General features: G+C 41.9%; 1 protein-coding gene across 1 annotated transcript in view; it reads left to right on the forward strand.

Annotated features, from left to right (window-relative positions):
* The window catches only part of LOC120057614 (calcium-binding protein 8-like), a 70,720-nt gene that overhangs the window by 12,892 nt on the left and 35,344 nt on the right, over positions 1-22,484 (forward strand). Inside the window, exons 2-3 of the mRNA XM_039006183.1 lie at positions 6,478-6,621; positions 17,217-17,329. Coding sequence (XP_038862111.1) covers positions 6,478-6,621; positions 17,217-17,329 — 257 coding nt within the window. The remainder of the gene's footprint in view (positions 1-6,477; positions 6,622-17,216; positions 17,330-22,484) is intronic.

The following is a 22,484-nucleotide window of genomic DNA, read 5'->3' on the forward strand; positions in this document are numbered from 1 at the left end:
CGTAACTACATTAAATGTGAGGCAGCTCTTTTAGAAACAGCAGATAATGTTTCTTCTCTCTTGTGCTGCATACGGATAAATCACTTTGCTACAGAGGAGAGGAAGCTGCTCTGTCAATCCCACTCATTTTGTTTGGAGAGAGAATGAGAGGAGCTCTGCGGTTATCTGTTGAAATGGGGAGGTTTACAGGCTTAGATGGGTGTTTTGACTTAACTCAAACATTCTGAAAACTGACAGCGCAGACAGGCGGAAGAGACATCTGAGACTGGATTAGTACAAAGACATATTTAGTGATGACAATTGTATTTAAAGTTTTGCAAAAGTGGATCTAAGATATGCATTCCAGGTACAAAGGCAAAACGAATGACCAGACATTCTGCAAATGTATTTATCATTTGATCATTGTTGTTCTGCTATTGGTACTTTGAACCACAATTCCAAGAATACTTGTGGGTCGTTCTATAAATCATGGGGCCAATGTGCAATTAAAATGTAATTTAAAATAATTGTTACGCAGTACCACATGTGTATTTAGAGGAATATATGCAAATTGGCCCATAACTCCACCTATACAACAACAAAGGCCTAGAACTATACATCCTTTAAGCAGGGTTCATACAGACATTGGCAAGTCAAATTCAAGGACTTTCAGGGACTTTTTCAAGCACTTAATTGTAATTTTCAAGGACCTCAATGGTATACCGTTGACCTTCATACCGTTGACCAATGGTATACCGTTGACCTTCATTGACCTGGCCAAGGCTTTCGACTCTGTCAATCACCACATCCTCATCGGCAGACTCGATAGCCTTGGCTTCTCAAATGATTGCCTCGCCTGGTTCACCAACTACTTCTCTGATAGAGTTCAGTGTGTCAAATCGGAGGGTCTGTTGTCCGGGCCTCTGGCAGTCTCTATGGGGGTGCCACAGGGTTCAATTCTTGGACCGACTCTCTTCTCTGTATACATCAATGATGTCGCTCTTGCTGCTGGTGAGTCTCTGATCCACCTCTACGCAGACGACACCATTCTGTATACTTCTGGCCCTTCTTTGGACACTGTGTTAACAACACTCCAGGCGAACAATCAATGCCATACAACTCTCCTTCCGTGGCCTCCAATTGCTCTTAAATACAAGTAAAACTAAATGCATGCTCTTCAACCGATCGCTGCCTGCACCTGCCCGCCTGTCCAACATCACTACTCTGGACGGCTCTGACTTAGAATATGTGGACAACTACAAATACCTAGGCGTCTGGTTAGACTGTAAACTCTCCTTCCAGACTCACATCAAACATCTCCAATCCAAAGTTAAATCTAGAATTGGCTTCCTATTCCGCAACAAAGCATCCTTCACTCATGCTGCCAAACATACCCTCGTAAAACTGACCATCCTACCAATCCTCGACTTCGGCGATGTCATTTACAAAATAGCCTCCAATACCCTACTCAATAAATTGGATGCAGTCTATCACAGTGCCATCCGTTTTGTCACCAAAGCCCCATATACTACCCACCACTGCGACCTGTGCGCTCTCGTTGGCTGGCCCTCGCTTCATACTCGTCGCCAAACCCACTGGCTCCAGGTCATCTACAAGACCCTGCTAGGTAAAGTCCCCCCTTATCTCAGCTCGCTGGTCACCATAGCAGCACCCACCTGTAGCACGCGCTCCAGCAGGTATATCTCTCTGGTCACCCCCAAAACCAATTCCTCCTTTGGCCGCCTCTCCTTCCAGTTCTCTGCTGCCAATGACTGGAACAAACTACGCAAATCTCTGAAACTGGAAACACTTATCTCCCTCACTAGCTTTAAGCACCAGCTGTCAGAGCAGCTCACAGATTACTGCACCTGTACATAGCCCATCTATAATTTAGCCCAAACAACTACCTCTTTCCCTACTGTATTTATTTTTATTTTGCTCCTTTGCACCCCATTATTTCTATCTCTACTTTGCGCATTCTTCCACTGCAAATCAACCATTCCAGTGTTTTACTTGCTATATTGTATTTACTTCGCCACCATGGCCTTTTTTTTGCCTTCACCTCCCTTATCTTACCTCACTTGCTCACATTGTATATAGACTTATTTTTCTACTGTATTATTGACTGTATGTTTAACTTTGTGTTGTTGTATGTGTCGAACTGCTTTGCTTTATCTTGGCCAGGTCGCAATTGTAAATGAGAACTTGTTCTCAACTTGCCTACCTGGTTAAATAAAATAATACAATTGTGTAATTTATGTAATTGTACATATACAGTTGAAGTCGGAAGTTTACATACACTTAGGTTGGAGTCATTGAAACTTGTTTTTCAACCACTCCACAAATTTCTCGTTAACAAGCAATAGTTTTGGCAAGTCGGTTAGGACATCTACTTTGTGCATGACACAAGTAATTTTTCCAACAATTGTTTACAGGCAGATTATTTCACTTATAATTCACTGTATAACAATTCCAGTGGGTCAGAAGTTTACATACACAAAGTTGACTGTGCCTTTAAACAGCTTGGAAAATTCCAGAAAACTATGTCATGGCTTTAGAAGTTCTGATAGGCTAATTGACATCATTTGAGTCAATTGGAGGTGTACCTGTGGATGTATTTCAAGGCCTACCTTCAAACTCAGTGCCTCTTTGCTTGACATCATGGGAAAATCAAAAGAAATCAGCCAAGACCTCAGAAAAAGAATTGTAGACCTCCACAAGTCTGGTTCATCATTGGGAGCAATTTCCAAACGCCTGAAGGTACCACGTTCATCTGTACAAACAATAGTACGCAAGTATAAACACCATGGGACCACGCAGCCGTCATACCGCTCAGGAAGTAGACGCGTTCTGTCTCCTAGAGATGAACGTACTGTGGTGCGAAAAGTGCACATCAATCCCAAATCAATCCCAGAACAACAGCAAAGGACCTTGTGAAGATGCTGGAGGAAACGGGTACAAAAGTATCAATATCTGTCACGCCCTGACTTTAGTTATATTTGCTTTCTTGTTTATTTGGTTAGGTCAGGGTGTGACAAGGGGTGGTTTGTTTAGTTTTTGTATTGTCTAGGGGTTTTTGTCTTGTCTAGGGTTTTTTGTTATCTATGGGGATTTTGTATTGTCTAGGGGTTGTAGGTTTATGGTGGCCTGAGTGGGTTCCCAACCAGAGACAGCTGTTTATCATCAGCCTATTTAGGTTGCCATTTTCCATGTTGGTTTGGTGGGTAGTTGTCCATGTTTAGTTGCCTGTGAGCACTACGTTGGTGTCACGTTTCGTTTGTTTGTTAGTTTGTTAAGTGTTCTTCGTTGAATTCAAATATGTATTCCAATCGCGCTGCACCTTGGTCCACTCCTTTAAACGGCCGTGACAATATCCACAGTAAAACGAGTCCTATATCGTCATAACCTGAAAGGCCGCTCAGCAAGGAAGAAGCCACTGCTACAAAATCTCCATAAAATAGCCAGACTACAGTTTGCAACTGCACATGGGGACGAAGATTGTATTTTTTGGAGAAATGTCCTCTGGTCTGATGAAACAAAAATAGAACTGTTTGGCCATAATGACCATCATTATGTTTAGAGGAAAAAGGGGAGGCAATGGCAATTTAAAGGCAATGCTACCAAATACGAATTGATTGTATGTAAACTTCTGACCCACTGGGAATGTGATGAAAGAAATAAAAGCTGAAATAAATTATTCTCTCTACTATTATTCTGACATTTCACTTTCTTAAAATAAAGTGATGATCCTACATTTACATTTACATTTAAGTCATTTAGCAGACGCTCTTATCCAGAGCGACTTACAAGTACATACATTCATACTTTTTTTGTACTGGCCCCCCGTGGGAAGATCCTAACTGACCAAAGACAGGGAATTTTTACTAGGATTAAATGTCAGGAATTGTGAAACTGAGTTGAAATGTATTTGGCTAAGGTGTATGTAAACTTCCGACTTCAACTGTAGGTACTAATATAGGACCCACCCATTAACAGTTTAAGAATAATGCATCTTTTGGGCCTTGCTAATGCATTGATAATCTATCCTACGGAATTGCACACGGTAGACTCTGTGTCTAATCCGAGGCACAAAGACACAAAAGCATGAACTCATTACCTTGATGCTTTTCTGTGTTAAATCTAATGAGACTCTGCTGTAAATCAAGCAGACAACAGCAGATGATCAACGTTAATTCACTAGATATTAGATCCAAGGTGGTTCCAGGCACAACTGTCTTCACCGGCATAATGAATGAGACACCAAAATATTCTGGACATTCCTCATGAACACCTTTTCCAGCACTGGGCTGTTGAATTGCATGCGCTATCACAACAGCTGCTAGTCGCTTGACTGTCATTCAGAAAATTGTCACGTTCTGACCTTTATTTCCTTTGTTTTTGTCTTTATTTAGTATGGTCAGGGCGTGAGTTGGGGTGGGCAGTCTATGTTTGTTTATCTATGTTTTTCTATTTCTGTGTTTGGCCTGATATGGTTCTCAATCAGAGGCAGGTGTTAGTCATTGTCTCTGATTGGGAACCATATTTAGGTAGCCTGTTTTGTGTTGGGTTTTGTGGGTGGTTGTTTTCTGTCTTTGTGTGTCTGCACCAGACAGTAATGTTTCGGTTTTTCACATTAGTTTTTTTGTATTTTGAGTGTTCACCTTCATTAAACAAGATGAACAATTACCACGCTGCACCTTGGTCCTCTTCTTCTCCTCCAGACGACAACCGTTACAAAAATGCCTTCCTGGATCAGATGATGATGTGTGAAAATATCATGGTGTCATTAAACAGCTCAACACCGTGCACATCCAACAAGTATTATGTATAAGCATTGAAGAACCACATTAATGACAGTATCGATATAAGTTTTAAGTACCAAGGTAAGGTGACTCTTTGAATAAGAAGAATTAGATTTTACAATCTTATACATTTTGGGGGATTTGTGTGCCCATAACTGTTTTCACCCCGTAACATAAGGAAACAGGAAATGTTATGTAGTTACACTGAATTTATGAGGTCTCTATACAAAAACCTGTCCGACAGCTAGTTCAAGGATTCCTACAGGGTTCAAGTTCAATGTCTATTTTAACTGATTAATGCTTAATATATGATCCACTACATGTCTCATGTCTGATTGTCTGATGTTGAGACTTATCATTGTATCATGTCTGATTGGTTCATGTTGATTGTGTGGTGAATGCAGGAATGAAGCTGTAGGGCAAATACAGCAGTTTAAGTTATTTTCCTCCATTCCTCCTGCCTTTTTCCCCCCTTTATTTAACCAGGCAAGTCAGTTAAGAACAAATTCTTATTTACAATGACGGCCTAGGAACAGTGGGTCAACTGCCTTGTTCAGGAGCAGAACGACAGATTTTTACCTTGTCAGCTCGGGGATTCGATCTAGCAACCCTTCAGTTACTGGCCCAACTCTCTGACCGCTAGGCTACCCATCGCCCCGTAATGAGGAGTAATGAGAAGCAGAAAACGGAAGAGAGAGTGAGAGAGAGAGCGAGAAGCAGGTCATGTAATTGGACGGCAAAGAAGACAAAATGAACAGAGCCAGTAATCATATAATGACTTTAATTAATGTTTGATTGCATACGTGTGTGTGTGTGTGTGTGCACGTGAGTGTTTATGTACATACGTGCGTACATGCATGGGTGTTTGCCTGTGTTCATGCATGGGGACACTGAGTGTACAAAACATTAAGGACACCTTCCTAATATTGAGTTGCACCCTTCCCCTTTTGCGTTCAGAACAGCCTCAATTCGTTGGGGCATGGACCCAACAAGGTGTTGAAAGCATTCCATAAGGATGCTGGCCCATGTTGACTCCAATGCTTCCCACAGTTGTGTCAAGTTGGCTGGATGTCCTTTGGGTGGTGGACCATTCTTAATACACACAGGAAAATGTTGAATGTGAAAAACCCAGCAGCGTTGCAGTTCTTGAAGTGGCGCACCTTTGGTTTCAGAGGTGGAAGAGACATAATTATTATATTATTTAAATAATTGTTTTATCCAGTCCATGAACACTCCAAACAGCCTACCCAATGTTCAGAGGCATCCGCATGGTCCTAAAGCACACTGTTGCCTCGTTTATTATCACAATCCAATTATAAAACTGGGGGGGAAATGCAATTTTAGAATGTGGGGAGGACATGTCCCCCCCGTCCCCAGTGAAAGTTGCACCCCTGGTTCTTGACACAAACCGGTGTGCCTGGCACCTCCTACCATACCCCGTTCAAAGGCACTTACATTTTTCCCATTCACCCTCTGAATGGCACACATACACAATCCATGTCTCAATTGTCTCAAGGCTTAAAAATACTTTTTTAACCCATCTCCTCCATTTCACACTGATTGAAGTGGATTTAACAAGTGACATCAATAAGGGATCATAGCTTTCACCTGGGTTCACCTGGTCAGTCTATGTCATGGAAAGGATAGGTGTCATGCATTTTTTGTACACTCAGTGTGTGTGTGTGTCCCTGTGCAGAGATCCGGCAGGCGTTCCGGGTGCTGGACCGGGATGGGAACGGGTTCATCTCTAAGCAGGAGCTGGGCATGGCTATGAGATCCCTGGGATACATGCCCAGCGAGGTGGAGCTGGCCATCATCATGCAGAGACTGGACATGGACGGTGAGACATAAGAATGAAAGACACACACACACACACTGGCCTATACTGTACGTAGGCACACACACTGAAAGTCTTAGTCTGTGATTTCCTAAATGGATTTTTCCAAGGTTAATGAATCAATTACCCCTCCAAGTCTCAGCAGTGTGGGAGAGTGGGTTCATGCTGTATGTGCACTGTGTCTGTGTTTGCATTCACCCTATATACCAGGTTCTCTGTGTAAACCACTCTGCATTAAACAGCTTTGACAAAATGCTTTACGGGTGACTGTGCACACACACACACACACACACACACACACACACACACACACACACACACACACACGGTCGTGGTCTCAACTTACTGTTGAGAGATATAATAGTAGAATGCACAAGGTGCAATTTAGACATTTGGTTGTCCATCTGCAGTTTTTTTCTTGTTATGTCATTCACCGATAGTCACTCAATTAGCATGTCAGCTAACAATTTTTTGATTGGTAAGTTAATATAGCCAGCTATCATGCCCGAATACCGACCCGGCACTCAGAGCAGGGGCCCTGACCTCCAGGGGTTCCCCATTGATTTTGTTAGTCACTCTCACTCAGATATAATTAACATGGAAAAAGTATTGGCAAAATGTGTAGAATTGCAGGAAATTAGCTGTAAAACTGCAAATTCTTCTCTCTGCCCTATGGTAAAATAAATGGGACCCCAAAAAGCTAAGGCCGACCCTGAACACACACACACACAGGTTGCTCTCTGAAAGGCACATATGTGTGTGTGAGTCAAATTACATTTTATTTGTCACATGCGCTAAATACAACAAGTGTAGACCTTACTGTGAAATGCTTCTTAACCAACAATGCAGTTTAAAAAAATAATAAAAGAGTTAAAAAAAGTAACACAATAAATAACAACAACAGGGCTATATACAGGGGGCACCGGTACCGAGTCAATATGCGGGGGTACAAGTTAGTCGAGGTAATTGAGGTAATATGTACATGGCAGGTAGGGGTAAAGTGTCTATGCATAGATAATGAACAGCGAGTAGCAGCAGCATAAAAAAAAGGGGGTCAATACAAATAGTCATTTGATTACAGTACCAGTCAAAAGTTTGGACACACCTACTCATTCCTGGGTTTTTCTTTATTTTTACTATTTTCTACATTGTAAAATAATAGTGAAGACATCAAAACTATGAAATAACACAAAAGTCTTAAACAAGTTAAAATATATTTTATACTCTAGATTCTTCAAAGTAGCCACCCTTTGCCTTGATGACAGCTTTGCACACTCTTGGCACTCTCTCAACCAGCTTCATGAGGTAGTCACCTGTAATGCATTTCAATTAACAGCTGTGCATTGTTAAAAGTTAATTTGTGGAATTTCTTTCCTTCTTAATGCATTTTAGCCAATCAGTTGTGTTGTGACAGGGTAGGGGTGGTATACAGAAGATAGCCCTATTTGGTAAAAGACCAAGTCCATATTATGGCAAGAATAGCTCAAATAAGCAAAGAGAAACGACAGTACATCATTACTTTAAGACATGAAGGTCAGTCAATCCGGAAAATTTCAAGAACTTTGAACGTTTCTTCAAGTGCAGTCGTAAAAACCATCAAGCGCTATGATGAAACTGGCTCTCATGAGGACCTTCAAAGGAAAGGAAGACCCAGAGTTACCTCTGCTGCAGAAGATAAGTTCATTAGAGTTAACTGCACCTCAGATTGCAGCCCAAATAAATGCTTCACGGAGTTCAAGTAACAGACACATCTCAACATCAACTGTTCAGAGTAGACTGTGTGAATCAGGCCTTCATGGTCGAACTGCTGCAAAAGAAACCCCTACTAAAGGACACCAATAAGAAGAAGAGACTTGCTTGGGCCAACAAACACGAGCAATGGACATTAGACTGGTGGAAATCTGTCCTTTGGTCTGATGAGTCCAAATTTGAGATTTTGGGTTCCAACCGCTGTGTCTTTGTGAGATGCAGAGTAGGTGAACGGATGATCTCTCCTAATGAGTGGTTCCCACGATGAAGCATGGAGGAGGAGGTATGATGGTGTGGGGTACTTTGCTGTTGACACTGTCAGTGATATATTTAGAATTCAAGGCAAACTTAACCAGCATGGCTACCACAGCATTCTGCAGCGATGCGCCATCCCATCTGGTTTGCGCTTAGTAGGACTATCGTTTTTTTCCCAACAGGATAATGACACAAAACACACCTCCAGGATGCATAAGGGCTATTTGACCAAGAAGGAGAGTGATGGAGTGCTGCATCAGATGACCTGGCATCCACAATAACCCCGACCTCAATCCAATTGAGATGGTTTCAGATGAGTTGGACCGAAGAGTGAAGGAAAAGCAGCCAACAGGTGCTCAGCATATGTGACCGACAAATCAAATCGATCTTATCCTGTCTAGGACAGGGGTTCCTCTAGCGCCACTCCTCCCACATTCCACTGAAAATATTTAAAAAAATATTTTTTTAAATATTTAACTTTCACACATTAACAAGTCCAATACAGCAAATGAAAGAAACATCTTGTGAATCCAGTCAACATGTCCGATTTTTAAAATGTTTTACAGCGAAAACACCACGTATATTTATGTTAGCTCACCACCAAATACAAAAAAGCACAGACATTTTTCACAGCACAGGTAGCTTGCACATAACCAACCAAACTAGCCAAGAACCAACCAAACTAACCAAGAAACAACTTCATCAGATGACAGTCTTATAACATATTATACAATAAATCTATGTTTTGTTCGAAAAATGTGCATATTTGAGGTATAAATCAGTTTTACATTGCAGCTACCATCACAGCTACCATCAAAAATAGCACCGAAGCAGCCAGAGTAATTATAGAGACCAACGTGAAATACCTAAATACTCATCATAAAACATTTCTGAAAAATACATGGTGTACAGCAAATTAAAGACAAACATCTTGTGAATCCAGCCAATATTTCCGATTTTTTTAAGTGTTTTACAGCGAAAACACAATATAGCATTATATTAGCTTACTACAATAGCCTACCACACAACAGCATTGATTCATGGCACATTAGCGATAGCGAATAAACCAGCAAAAGATATAAATTTTTTCACTAACCTTCATAAACTTCATCAGATGACAGTCCTATAACATCATATTACACAATACATATATGGTTTGTTCGAAAATGTGCATATTTAGAGCTGAAATCCATGGTTATACATTGTGAACATGTAGCATATTTTTCCCAGAATGTCCGGATCTATTTCTGACACTCACCTATTCTGACCAAATAACTATTCATAAACTTTACTAAAAAATACATGTTGTATAGGAAATGATAGATACACTAGTTCTTAATGCAATCGCCGTGTTAGAATTCTAAAAATAACTTCAGTACGACATCCAGCTTACGTTATGGCAAGAGAGCGCCCAAAATCTGGGCGCAAACTAATAGTAAACAATTTTCGACAGATATATGAAATAACATCATAAATGGGCCCTACTTTTGATGATCTTCCATCAAAATGTTGTACAAGTGGTCCTTTGTCCAGAACAATCGTTGTTTGGTTTTAGAATGGCCTTTTTCCCTCGTGAATTAGCAAGCAAAACTAGCCAAGTGGCGCTAAGCTGTCCTTCGTGAACAAACGCAGTGAACGGAACACGCCAAAACTCCCGAAAAAAATTCAATAATCTGATTAAACTATATTGAAACAACATACTTTACGATGATATTGTCACATTTATCAAATAAAATCAAAGCCGGAGATATTACACGTCTATAGGGAAAGCTTTTCAGAAGCCAAAGCTGATGTCCATCCCGCGTCATCCTGAACAGAGGAAATTGGGGTCCTGTCATTCCAAGAGGCCTCTTTTGACCATAGAAATACCTATACACTCCATTTCACCTCTCACAGCCTATTGACATCTTGTGGAAGGCGTATGAAGTGCATGTATAGTCATAAATCTCAAGCAAAATGATAGGGAGGCCCTGGAACAGAGCCTCGATTTGAGATTTTTCACTCTCTGACAGGAAGTTTGCTGCAAAATGAGTTCTGTTTTACTCACAGATATAATTCAAACGGTTTTAGAAACTTGAGAGTGTTTTCTATCCAATAGTAATAATAATATGCATATTGTACGAGCAAGAATAGAGTTCGAGGCCGTTTAAATTGAGCACGATTTTCCCCCAAAGTGAAAATAGCGCCCTCTATCCTCAACAGGTTTTAAGCAGCAAAATTTGAAATTGTGTTTTTTACATTGGATAAAAGTAGAGACTCAGAGCTACAAAATGATATGTCATGCACTGCATTTGTGGAACAATGGGAAAGTCATTTTGCTTTTAAAGTTGAGAAACTTGTAAACTCACTTTTGAGAAAATAGCTTTTGAATGTTTTAGTTTTGGCTTTAGCCCCACCGATCTCTTTAAGGATTGATACGAGCGTACTGTGCTAACAGCAGTCAAGCATCCCTGTAAAGACGTTTATTATACACAGAGACTGAAAATATTTGGCATGGGTCCTCAGATCCTCAAAAGGTTCTACAGCTGCACCATCGAGAGCATCCTGACGGGTTGCATCACTGCCTGGTATAGCAACTGCTTGGCCTCCGACCGCAAGGCACTACAGAGGGTAGTTCATACGGCCCAGTACATCACCGGGGCTAAGCTTCCTGCCATCCAGGACCTATATACACAAGGCAGTGTCAGAGGAAGGACCAAAAAATTGTCAAAGACTCAAGCCACCCTAGTCATAGACTGTTCTATCTGCTACCGCACGGTAAGCGGTACGGGAGCGCCAAGTCTAGGTCCAAGAGGCTTCTAAACAGCTTCTACCCGAAGCCATAAGACTCCTGAACATCTCATCAAATGGCTACCCAGACTATTTGCATTGACCCCCCATTCTTCACTGCTGCTACTTTCTGTTATTAACTATGCATAGTCACTTTAATAACTCTACCTACAGTTGAAGTCGGAAGTTTACATACTCATACACCAAATACATACTCAGTTTTTCACAATTCCTGACATTTAACAATTCCTGACAATTCCTGTTAAAAATTCCCTGTCTTAGGTCAGTTAGGATCACCACTTTATTTTAAGAATGTGAAATGTCAGAATAATAGTAGAGAGAATGATTTATTTCAGCTTTTATTTCTTTCATCACATTCCCAGTGGGTCAGAAGTTTACATACACTCAATTAGTATTTCATAGCGTTGCCTTTAAATTGTTTAACTTGGGTCAAACGTTTCGGGTAGCCTTCCACAAGCTTCCCACAATAAGATGGGTGAATTTTGGCCCATTCCTCCAGACAGAGCTGGTGTAACTGAGTCAGGTTTGTAGGCCTCCTTACTTGCACACACTTTTTCAGTTCTTCCCACACATTTTCTACAAGATTGAGGTCAGGGCTTTGTGATGGCCACTCCAATACCTTGACCTGGTTGTCCTTAAGCCATTTTGCCACAACTTTGGAAGTATGCTTGTGGTCATTGTCCATTTGGAAGACCCATTTCCAACCAAGCTTTAACTTCCTGACTGATGTCTTGAGATGTTGCTTCAATATATCCACAGAATTTTCCTTCCTCATCATGCCATCTATTTTTGTGAAGTGCACCAGTCCCTCCTGCAGCAAAACACCCCCACAACATGATGCTGCCACCCCCGTGCTTCACGGTTAGGATTGTGTTCTTCGGCTTGCAAGCCTCCCCCTTTTTCCTCCAAACATAATAATGGTCATTTTGGCCAAACAGTTATATTTTTGTTTCATCAGACCACAGGACATTTCTCCAAAAAGTACGATCTTTGTCCCCATGTGCAGTTGCAAACCGTAGTCTCGCATTTTTATGGCGTTTTTGGAGCAGTGGCTTCTTCCTTGCTGAGCGGCCTTTCAGGTTATGTCGATATAGGACTCGTTTTACTGTGGATATAGATACTTTTGTACCTGTTTCCTCCAGCATCTTCACAAGGTCCTTTGCTGTTGTTCTGGGATTGATTTGCACTTTTCGCACCAAAGTACATTAATCTCTAGGAGACACAACGCATCTCCTTCCTGAGTGGTATGATGGCTACATGCTCCCACGGTGTTTATCTTCTTGTCAATAGGGGGGCGCCATTTCGACTTTGTAAAAATTTGTTCCCAAATTAAACTGCCTCGTACTCAATTCTTGCTCGTACAATATGCATATTATTATTACTATTGGATAGAAAACACTCTCTAGTTTCTAAAACCGTTTGAATTATTTCTCTGAGTGAAACAGAACTCATTCTGCAGCACACTTCCTGTCAAGGAGTGAGATTTCTGAAATCGAGGTCTCTGTTCTAGGGTCAGTTTATAAATTCCCATGTAAGCTATGGGGCTACATGCACTGCATACGCCTTCCTCTAGATGTCAGTAAGCGGTGAGAATTTGAATGGAGTGGATTGCACCATCTGGGGCACTATAAAAGCTCTTGGAACGGAAGGTCCGTTCTTTTCAACGGGGCGCCTGGCGCAGGAGGGACATCACAATGGTGTCCTGAAAAGCTTTCGTTTTAGCAGTTCTATATCTCCGGCTCTGATTTAATTTGATTTTTGTCTTAACTTCATAAGGTAGTTAATTTAAACCGACTTATAGCAGTTTATATCAGTTTATTGCGATTTTCTGGAATTTCTTTGTCACGCGCTATCGCTAGTTGGACACCTCTCCGGCACATGGCTAGCGTTAGCTGCTATTTCTACAGGAGAAGAGGACATCTTTCAACCAAAAGACGATTGTTCTGGAGAAAGGACACCTTGCCCAAGATTCTGATGGAAGCTCGTCAAATAGTAAGAAGTCTTTATGCTGTTAATTCGTATTTATGTTGACAAATGTTAAACAATAATTCCGCCATGAATTTCGGTGCGGTCTCGCTTTAGCGCACGCTGTATGCGCAGTAACGTTAATTTTAAAAATCTAACACAGCGGTTGCATTAAGAACTAATGTATCTTTCATTTGCTGTCCAACCTGTATTTTTTAGTCAAGTTTATGAATAGTTATCGATTAGATTAGGTGCCTCTCCAAGATGGCGCCGGACAGATTGCTTGAAGTTTGGCCACTACTCACATTGTATAACCACGATTTGTGCCGCTACATATGCACATTTTCGAACAAACCCTATATGCATTGTGTAATATGATGTTACAGGACTGTCATCTGAAGAAGTTTATGAAGGTTAGTCAAAAATTATATCTTTTGCTTGCTTGTTACGATCGCTAACCTTTGCTGCTGGTAAATGGTGTTGTGTTTCTGGCTATTGTGGTAAGCTAATATAATGCTATATTGTGTTTTCGCTGTAAAACACTTAAAAAATCTGAAATATTGGCTGGATTCACAAGATGTTTGTCTTTCATTTGCTGTACGCTGTGTATTTTTCAGAAATGTTTTATGATGAGTATTTAGGTAATTCACGTTGCTCTCTGTAGTTATTCTAGTCGCTTTGGTGAGAGTTGTGATGGTGGCTGCAATGGTAAACTATGATTTATACCTGAAATATGCACATTTTTCTAACAAAACATATGCTATACAATAAATATGTTATCAGACTGTCATCTGATGAAGTTGTTTCTTGGTTAGTGGCTATTTATATCTTTATTTGGTCGAATTTGTGATAGCTACTGATGCAGTAAAAAAATGGTGGAGTAAAAAAAGTGGTGTCTTTTGCTAACGTGGTTAGCTAATAGATTTACATATTGTGTCTTCCCTGTAAAACATTTTAAAAATCAGAAATGATGGCTGGATTCACAAGATGTGTATCTTTCATCTGGTGTCTTGGACTTGTGATTTAATGATATTTAGATGCTAGTATTTACTTGTGACGCTATGCTAGGCTATGCTAGTCAGCTTTTTTACTGATGGGGGTGCTCCCGGATCCGGGATTGGGAGGAATTAGAGGTTATACTTGCATACTATTGTTTGTACAGTTGAACGTGGTACCTTCAGGCGTTTGGAAATTGCTCCCAAGGATGAACCAGACTTGTGGAGGTCTACAATTCTTTTTCTGAGGTCTTGGTTGATTTCTTTTGATTTTCCCATGATGTCAAGCAAAGAGGCACTGCGTTTGAAGGTAAGCCTTGAAATACATCCACAGGTACACCTCCAATTGACTCAAATTATGTCAATTAGCCTATCAGAAGCTTCTAAAGCCATGACATAATTTTCTGGAATTTTCCAAGCTGTTTAAATGCACAGTCATCTTCGTGTATGTAAACTTCTGACCCACTGGAATTGTGATACAGTGAATTATAAGTGAAATAATCTGTCTGTAAACAATTGTTGGAAAAATTACGTGTCATGCACGAAGTAGATGTCCTAACCGACTTGCCAAAACTATAGTTTGTTAACAAGATATTTGTGGAGTGGTTGAAAAATGAGTTTTAATGACTCCAACCTAAGTGTGTGTAAACTTCCGACTTCAACTGTACATATTACCTCAATTACCTCGACTAACCTTACAGTGAAATGCTTACTTACAAGCCCTTAACCAACAATGCAATTTTAAGAAAATATCAACAACAAAAAAAAGTAAGAAATAAAAGTATCAAATATGCCCCTGTCCACTCGCCGTCCCCACAGTACCAGTTTGGCTTTGAATGCATCCACTATCTGCCAACTTAAAGACGTTTGTCATTCTCCCCTGAAGTGACAGATTGAGTTCGTTGAGCAAGGTTGAATAAGTCGCACAGGTAAGCGAGTTTTGCGACCCATTCCTCGTCATTGAAATGTGCTGCCAGTGGTGACTTCTTTTTGAAAGAAATCTCTGCAGCGGCTCTCGTAACTCAAACACTCTGGCAAGCGATCTCCCCCTGGATAGCCATCTGAATTCTGTGTATAAGAGAAGGTGTTTGTGCTCTGTGTCCATTTCCTCACAAAGCTGCCCAAACAGATGTGCGTTAAGGGTGTGTGCTTTGATGTGATTGATAACTTTTATAACATCATTCAATATGACGTTAAGTTCAGGTGACATTTTTCGGCTAGCCAGCATTTCTCTGTGAAACCAGACAGCCGTCCAGTCATGGCAGCAGCCTCATCCGTGCATACGCCAACACAGAATGATCAATCCAATTTTGGTCACGTGTAATCATCCAAAGACTTGAATAGTTCTGCGGCCGTTGTGTTAGTCGGCAGGGACAGCGCACACAACATATCCTCATGCACATCATCCTGAAATATATATCGCACATAAACAAGCAGTATTGCCTTGTTGTCGACATCGTTAGATGTATCAACCTGGATTGCATACCACAGTGACTCGTTAATAAACAAATTAGGAACATTTGAGGAGTCTTGACCCAACATTTAATGAACAGAAATGCAATGGTTCATTGGATCAGTCTAAAACGTTGCACATACACTGCTGCCATCTAGTGGCCAATATCTGAATTGCACATGGGCTGGAATAATACATTATGGCCTTTCTCTTGCATTTCAAAGATGATGGTACAAAAAAAAAAAAAATTGGGTGTTTTCTTTGTATTATCTTTTACCAGATCTAATGTGTTATATTCTGTTACATTCCTTTCACATTTCCACAAACTTCAAAGTGTTTCCTTTCAAATGGTACCAAGAAATGCATGTCCTTGCTTCAGGGCCTGAGCTACAAGCAGTTAGATTTGGGCATGTCATTTAAGGAAAAAATTGAAAAAAAGGGGCCGATCCTTAAGAGGTTTTAAGCCTCTAACAATTGTGCCTCAACGTCCTCCGCTATTTCATCAATTCGCCTAGTAACGGTGGTAGCCGAAAGAGGAACCTGTGCTATCTTTTTAGCTGCAGCCTCTCCTAAGAGTTCACGGCAAATGTCCTTAGCAGCAGGTAGAATCAACTCCTCGCCAATAGTGAAAGGCTTCTTGGCCTTAGCAATACGGCTAGCCACTTAGTATGACGCTCTCAGTGCAGCCACGTTTGTTGATGCGGTGGCTTTCAAAACTTGCTTCTGTCCTTCTTGTTCACGTTTTCTTCGCTCAAAGAATTCAACAGGTTTGTCTTTAAGTGCAGGGTGCTTGGATTCGATGTGCCGAAGTAGTTTTGAGGGCTTCATTGCCTCGTTAGATAGCCTATCTCCACATACTACGCACAGGGGGCTTGGAGCATGCGAGTCACCTGTCGCAGTAAAGCCATATTTTAGGTAGGACTCATCATCTTTTCAAATGAATGAGGCTTTCTTTTTTTTGCAGTCTCGGGCTCTGCTGTCTCTGTATTATCGACATCGTCGTTGGGCCTTCGAACTCCCTTACCCCTTCGGAAGAATCTCTCCAGCGACGTTTGTTTGTTTTTATTCATGTCAGCTTACGTAGCTAGCTAGTCCAAAGTTGGCGGGCAACACAGCTCACACAGACCGTGATGAACTCATTACTCAAGTTCAAAATCTGTAAACTGTTGTGGGCGTGACATAGATATTAGAGTGGTGAGAAAAGGACCAACAGACTGCACCAAGTTCAATGTAATTACTGCACAAATAGCCTATGATTGTATATAATTATTATTTTATTTAACCGATTAAAACAATTTCAAATTAATGTATCCTTTCCGTGCGGCCCGGTAGAGAATGTGCCCGGGGGTTGGGGACAGGTGGTCTACAAGACTGTGTGTGTGTGTGTGTAGGTGATGGCCAGGTGGACTTTGAAGAGTTTGTGACGATACTGGGACCCAAACTTCTGTCGTCTGAGACCAGAGAAGGTTTCCGAGGAAGCACCATCGATAACATCTTCTGGCAGGTAGGACCACATAGTCCTCTCTTCTCTTGACTTCACTTATCTTCTGTTTTCTTCTGTCAAATCCTCTTCTCTCCTCTTCTCTTCAGTTCGGGTGTCTTGGGCAAAAACTGGTTGAATCAACATTGTTTCCACGCAATTTCAACCGAACAATTCAATGTGGTGATGTTGAATCAACGTTGAAAACTGATTGGATTTTTTAAAAGTCATCAATGTAAGGATGTCTTTGCCCAGTGGGTTCTCTCCTCTCTTCTCTTCTCTTTTTCTGCTCTTTTCTCTCATGTTCTCGTTTCTCCTATCTCAAATCAAATTGTATTTGTCACATGCGCTGAATACAACAGGTGAACATTTCACCTTACAGTGAAATGCTCCCTTACAAGCCCTTAACCAACAATGCAGTTTTAAGAAAATACCCCCCCCCCCCCCTAAAAAAAAGAATTAAGATATAAGAAGAACAAATAATTAATGAGCAGCAGTAAATAACAATAGCGGGCCTGTATACAGGGGGGGTACCAGTTCAGAGTCAATGTGTCAATATGCGGGTCGCACCGGTGTCGACGTAGTTGAGGTAATTATGTACATGCAGGTAGGGTTAAAATGGCTGTGCATAGATGATAACAGAGAGTAGCAGCAGCGTGGGGTGGGGTGGGGGGGGGGGTAGTCTGGGTTGCCATTTGATTAGCTGTTCAGGAGTCTTATGGCTTGGGGGTAGAAGCTGTTTAGAAGCCTCTTGGACCTAGACTTGGCGCTCCGGTACCGCTTGCCGTGCGGTAGCAGAGAGAACAGTCTATCTCCTTTCTACTCTTCTGTTCCTTTCTATTCCTTTCTCTTCTCTTTTCCTGTCCTCATTTCCTTTCATCTTCTTCTCTTCCTTTTTTATTTCCCAGTCCTCTCTCCTCCTCTCCTCTCTTCTTTTTTCTCCATCATCTCTACCCCTTTTCTCGCTTTTTGTATTTCTGTTTCTTCTCTTTTTGATCTCTCCTTTATCTCATTTCCCCAAATCCCCATATCCTCCTCTTCTGTTCCCCTCTCCTCCTTCTGCCCCTACTCTCCTCTTCTCCCTCCCTCTGCGATGGCTTCTGCAGTCAGGGCACGTGGAGATGCTTGCACAAAAACCTGTTTTTGCTAGATATTAACACACACACACAGATAGAGACCCCATACCTTTGCCTTTTGTCCCATGATGATGCGGAAAGGGATATTTGGGCCCATGTCTTCAAAGGAAAAAGACATGCCAGTGTGTGTGTGTGTGTGCGTACATCCATGTGTGCCATGTGTACAGACTTCAAAGTAATTCTAGGGGGTCTCTGCTTCAGTGAAAGGAGAGAGAAAGGAGAGCTTTCGGGCTCCCGAGTGACGCAGTGGTCTAAGACACTGCATCTCAGTGCAAGAGGCGTCACCGCAGTACCTGGATCAAATCCAGGCTGCATCACATCCGGCCGTGATTGGGAGTCCCATAGGGCGGAACACAATTGGCCCAGCATCCTCCGGATTTGGCCAGGGTAGGCCGTCATTGTAAATAAGAATTTGTTGTTAACTGACTTGCCTAGTTAAATAAAGGTTACATTTTCTTCTCTAATCTATTTTCCAGTCCTCTCCTCTCTTCCCCTCTCCTCTCTTCTTTCTTCTCCATCATCTCTACCCCTTTTCTCGCTTTTTGTATTTCTGTTTCTTCTCTTTTTGATCTCTCCTTTTTGTCCCATGATGATAGGGAAAGGGATCATTGGGCCCATGTCTCCAAAGGAAAAAGACATACCAGGGTGTGTGTGTGCATGTATGTGTGCGTAGTGTTTTTTAATTTACTTGTGTTCAGCGAAAATATGTGTTTTCGGGGAAAGTAAAACTAAACTACTTTCAGTTCAGTGGTCTTTGCTGCATTATAAAAAGGGTTGAGATGGAGAGAGAAAACAAGGGAAAAGGGAAGACAGAACCACAACGGAGTGACAGGCAGAGAGTAGACACACGGAGAGAAGGGGGCATGGAGAGAAATGTTTTATAAAAGACAGAAAGGGAATTAAGAAACAGAAAGGGAATAAGAGAGAAAGGGAATGAAGCATGAAACACACTGAGAATCTTACTGCCGATAGACTGCCGATAGGTACTTATCACAGTGGGAGACCGGTCCTTCTCTTGCTAGAACAGAAGCGGTACCTGCTGATTGCCGACCCGGTAGCGGCGAACCTGCCGATTTTCTATTTGTAAAATCGCAATGCTCGTCAGTGGCCAACAACTTGACTTTGAGCCAATCAGAGAGCACGAACACCCACGTGAGGAGACAACAACAAAAAATTGGGGGAAAATACGGAATTTTCTCTGTGGATCCACGGATGAGCTCATCACACTTTTATGCAATGTAGGCTAGGGGACGGTCGCTAGCTAAATGCACAAACGCAATGCACGCAACGCTAAATACTTCCTCCAAGCTAGCTAACCACTGTAGCTAGTATTGACATAATTAAAGCACAATGGATTGGCTAGTTTCCATGAAACAGCTGCCTGTGTTAGCTGCTGAGTTAGTGGATTATCCTTAGCTAGCTAGCTAAACTCAGCATAAAAAGAAACATCCCTTTTTCAGGACCCTGTCTTTCAAAGATAATTCGTAAAAATCCAAATAACTTCACAGATCTTCATTGTAAAGGGTTTTCTTTTCGCAATCTGGTACAGTAATAGTGTAGACCGACCTTCTAAAATCAATAAATGATCAATCGGGCGTACTTGAACTTGTTAGTAAAGAAATAAAGGCGATGAAGCCGAGCCTCTAAATGAGTGATGAAAAAGCTGCGACAGCGGAACAAACAAGCTGAAAGGTACAGTCAATACTATTAAAACGGACGCTAAAGAACTTAAAAAAGAGAATATGTTTCTGAGATAAGCCTTACTTGGAATACAGACTAGGCCTGCTGGAGGTCATTTTGCAGGGCTCTGGCAGTGCTCCTCCTGCTCAAAGGCGGAGGTAGCGGTCCTGCTGCTGGGTTGTTGCCCTCCTATGGCCTCCTCCACGTCTCCTGATGTACTGGCCTGTCTCCTGGTAGCGCCTCCATGCTCTGGACACTACCCTGACAGACACAGCAAACCTTCTTGCCACAGCTCGCATTGATGTGCCATCCTGGATGAGCTGCACTACCTGAGCCACTTGTGTGGGTTGTAGACTCCGTCTCATGCTACCACTAGAGTGAGAGCACCGCCAGCATTCAAAAGTGACCAAAACATCAGCCAAGAAGCATAGGAACTGAGAAGTGGTCTGTGGTCACCACCTGCAGAACCACTCCTTTATTGGGGGTGTCTTGCTAATTGCCTATAATTTCCACCTTTTGTCTATTCCATTTGCACAACAGCATGTGAAATTTATTGTCAATCAGTGTTGCTTCCTAAGTGGACAGTTTGATTTCACAGAAGTGTGATTGACTTGGAGTTACATTGTGTTGTTTAAGTGTTCCCTTTATTTTTTTGAGCAGTGTATTAATGTAGGTAGGCTACTCTGTTTTTGCCAGGCAACACCTGATAAAATGTAACAAGTGCTTTCTGGTCACTAATCTGGATATGTGCCTGCCTTTGCGCTCAAATGCTGATGACGGGTCATTGGTCAACAATCAAGACATGCAACTTTTTGGTTCTGGATCTGAAGCCCAGATTAGATGTTTTTGAAACAAGAATTTGTAGGCCTATGTTAGTGACCAGATCGAATAAGCAAAGGTATAAATATAAAATACAAATGGTAGGCTATATGTAGCCTATTAAAATATGTATAAAAAAAAAAAAATCCCATTAAATTCCACACTCACAAGCCCCCAAAACCTTCTCACTGGCTAGCTCACCCGACCTGTATTGCTTGACCTTCCGGCGCCGACCGAGATGGCCGCTTCGCGTTCCTAGGAAAATATGCAGTATTTTGTTTTTTTTATGTGTTATTCCTTACATTGGTACCCCAGGTAATCTTAGATTTCATTACATACAGTCGGGAGGAACTACTGAATATAAGAGCAACATCAACTCACCATCGTTACAACCAGGAATATGACTTTCCCGAAGCGGATTCAGTGTTTTGCCTTCCACCCAATACAATGGATCTGATCCCAGCCGGCGACCCTAAGCGACGCCGTAAAAGGGGCAAACGAAGCGGTCTCCTGGTCAGGCTTCGGAGACGGGCACATCGCGCTTCACTCCCTAGCATACTACTCGCCAATGTCCAGTCTCTTGACAATAAGGTTGATGAAATCCGAGCAAGGGTAACATTCCAGAGAGACATCAGAGATTGTAACGTTCTCTGCTTCACGGAAACATGGCTCACTCAAGAGACGCTAACGGAGTCGGTGCAGCCAGCTGGTTTCTTCACGCATCGCGCCGACAAACAAACATCTTTCTGGTAAGAAGAGGGGCGGGGGTGTATGCCTCATGATTAACGAGACGTGGTGTGATCATAACAACATACAGGAACTCAAGTCATTCTGTTCACCTGATCTAGAATTCCTCACAATCAAATGTCGACCGCATTATCTACCAAGGGAATTCTCTTCGATTATAATCACAGCCGTATATATTCCCCCCCAAGCAGACACATCGATGGCCCTGAACGAACTTTATCTGACTCTTTGTAAACTGGAAACCACACACCCTGAGGCTGCATTCATCGTAGCTGGGGATTTTAACAAGGCTAATCTGAAAACAAAACTCCCTAAATTCTATCAGCATATCGATTGTGCTACCAGGGCTGGTAAAACCTTGGATCATTGTTATACTAACTTCCGCGACGCATATAAGGCCCTCCCCCGACCTCCTTTCGGAAAAGCTGACCACGACTCCATTTTGTTGCTTCCAGCCTACAAACAGAAACTAAAACAGCAAGCTCCCGCGCTCAGGTCTGTTCAACGCTGGTCCGCCAATCTGATTCCACTCTTCAAGACTGCTTCGATCACGTGAATTGGGATATGTTCCGCATTGCGTCCAACAACAACATTGACGAATACGCTGATTCGGTGAGCGAGTTCATTAGAAAGTGCATTGATGATGTCGTACCCACAGCAACGATTAAAACATTCCCAAACCAGAAACCGTGGATTGATGGCAGCATTCGCGTGAAACTGAAAGCGCGAACCACTGCTTTTAACCAGGGCAAGGTGACCGGAAACATGACCGAATACAAACAGTGTAGCTATTCTCT

This window comes from Salvelinus namaycush, chromosome 12 (assembly GCF_016432855.1).
Source record: "Salvelinus namaycush isolate Seneca chromosome 12, SaNama_1.0, whole genome shotgun sequence".
Classification (NCBI taxonomy): domain Eukaryota; kingdom Metazoa; phylum Chordata; class Actinopteri; order Salmoniformes; family Salmonidae; genus Salvelinus; species Salvelinus namaycush.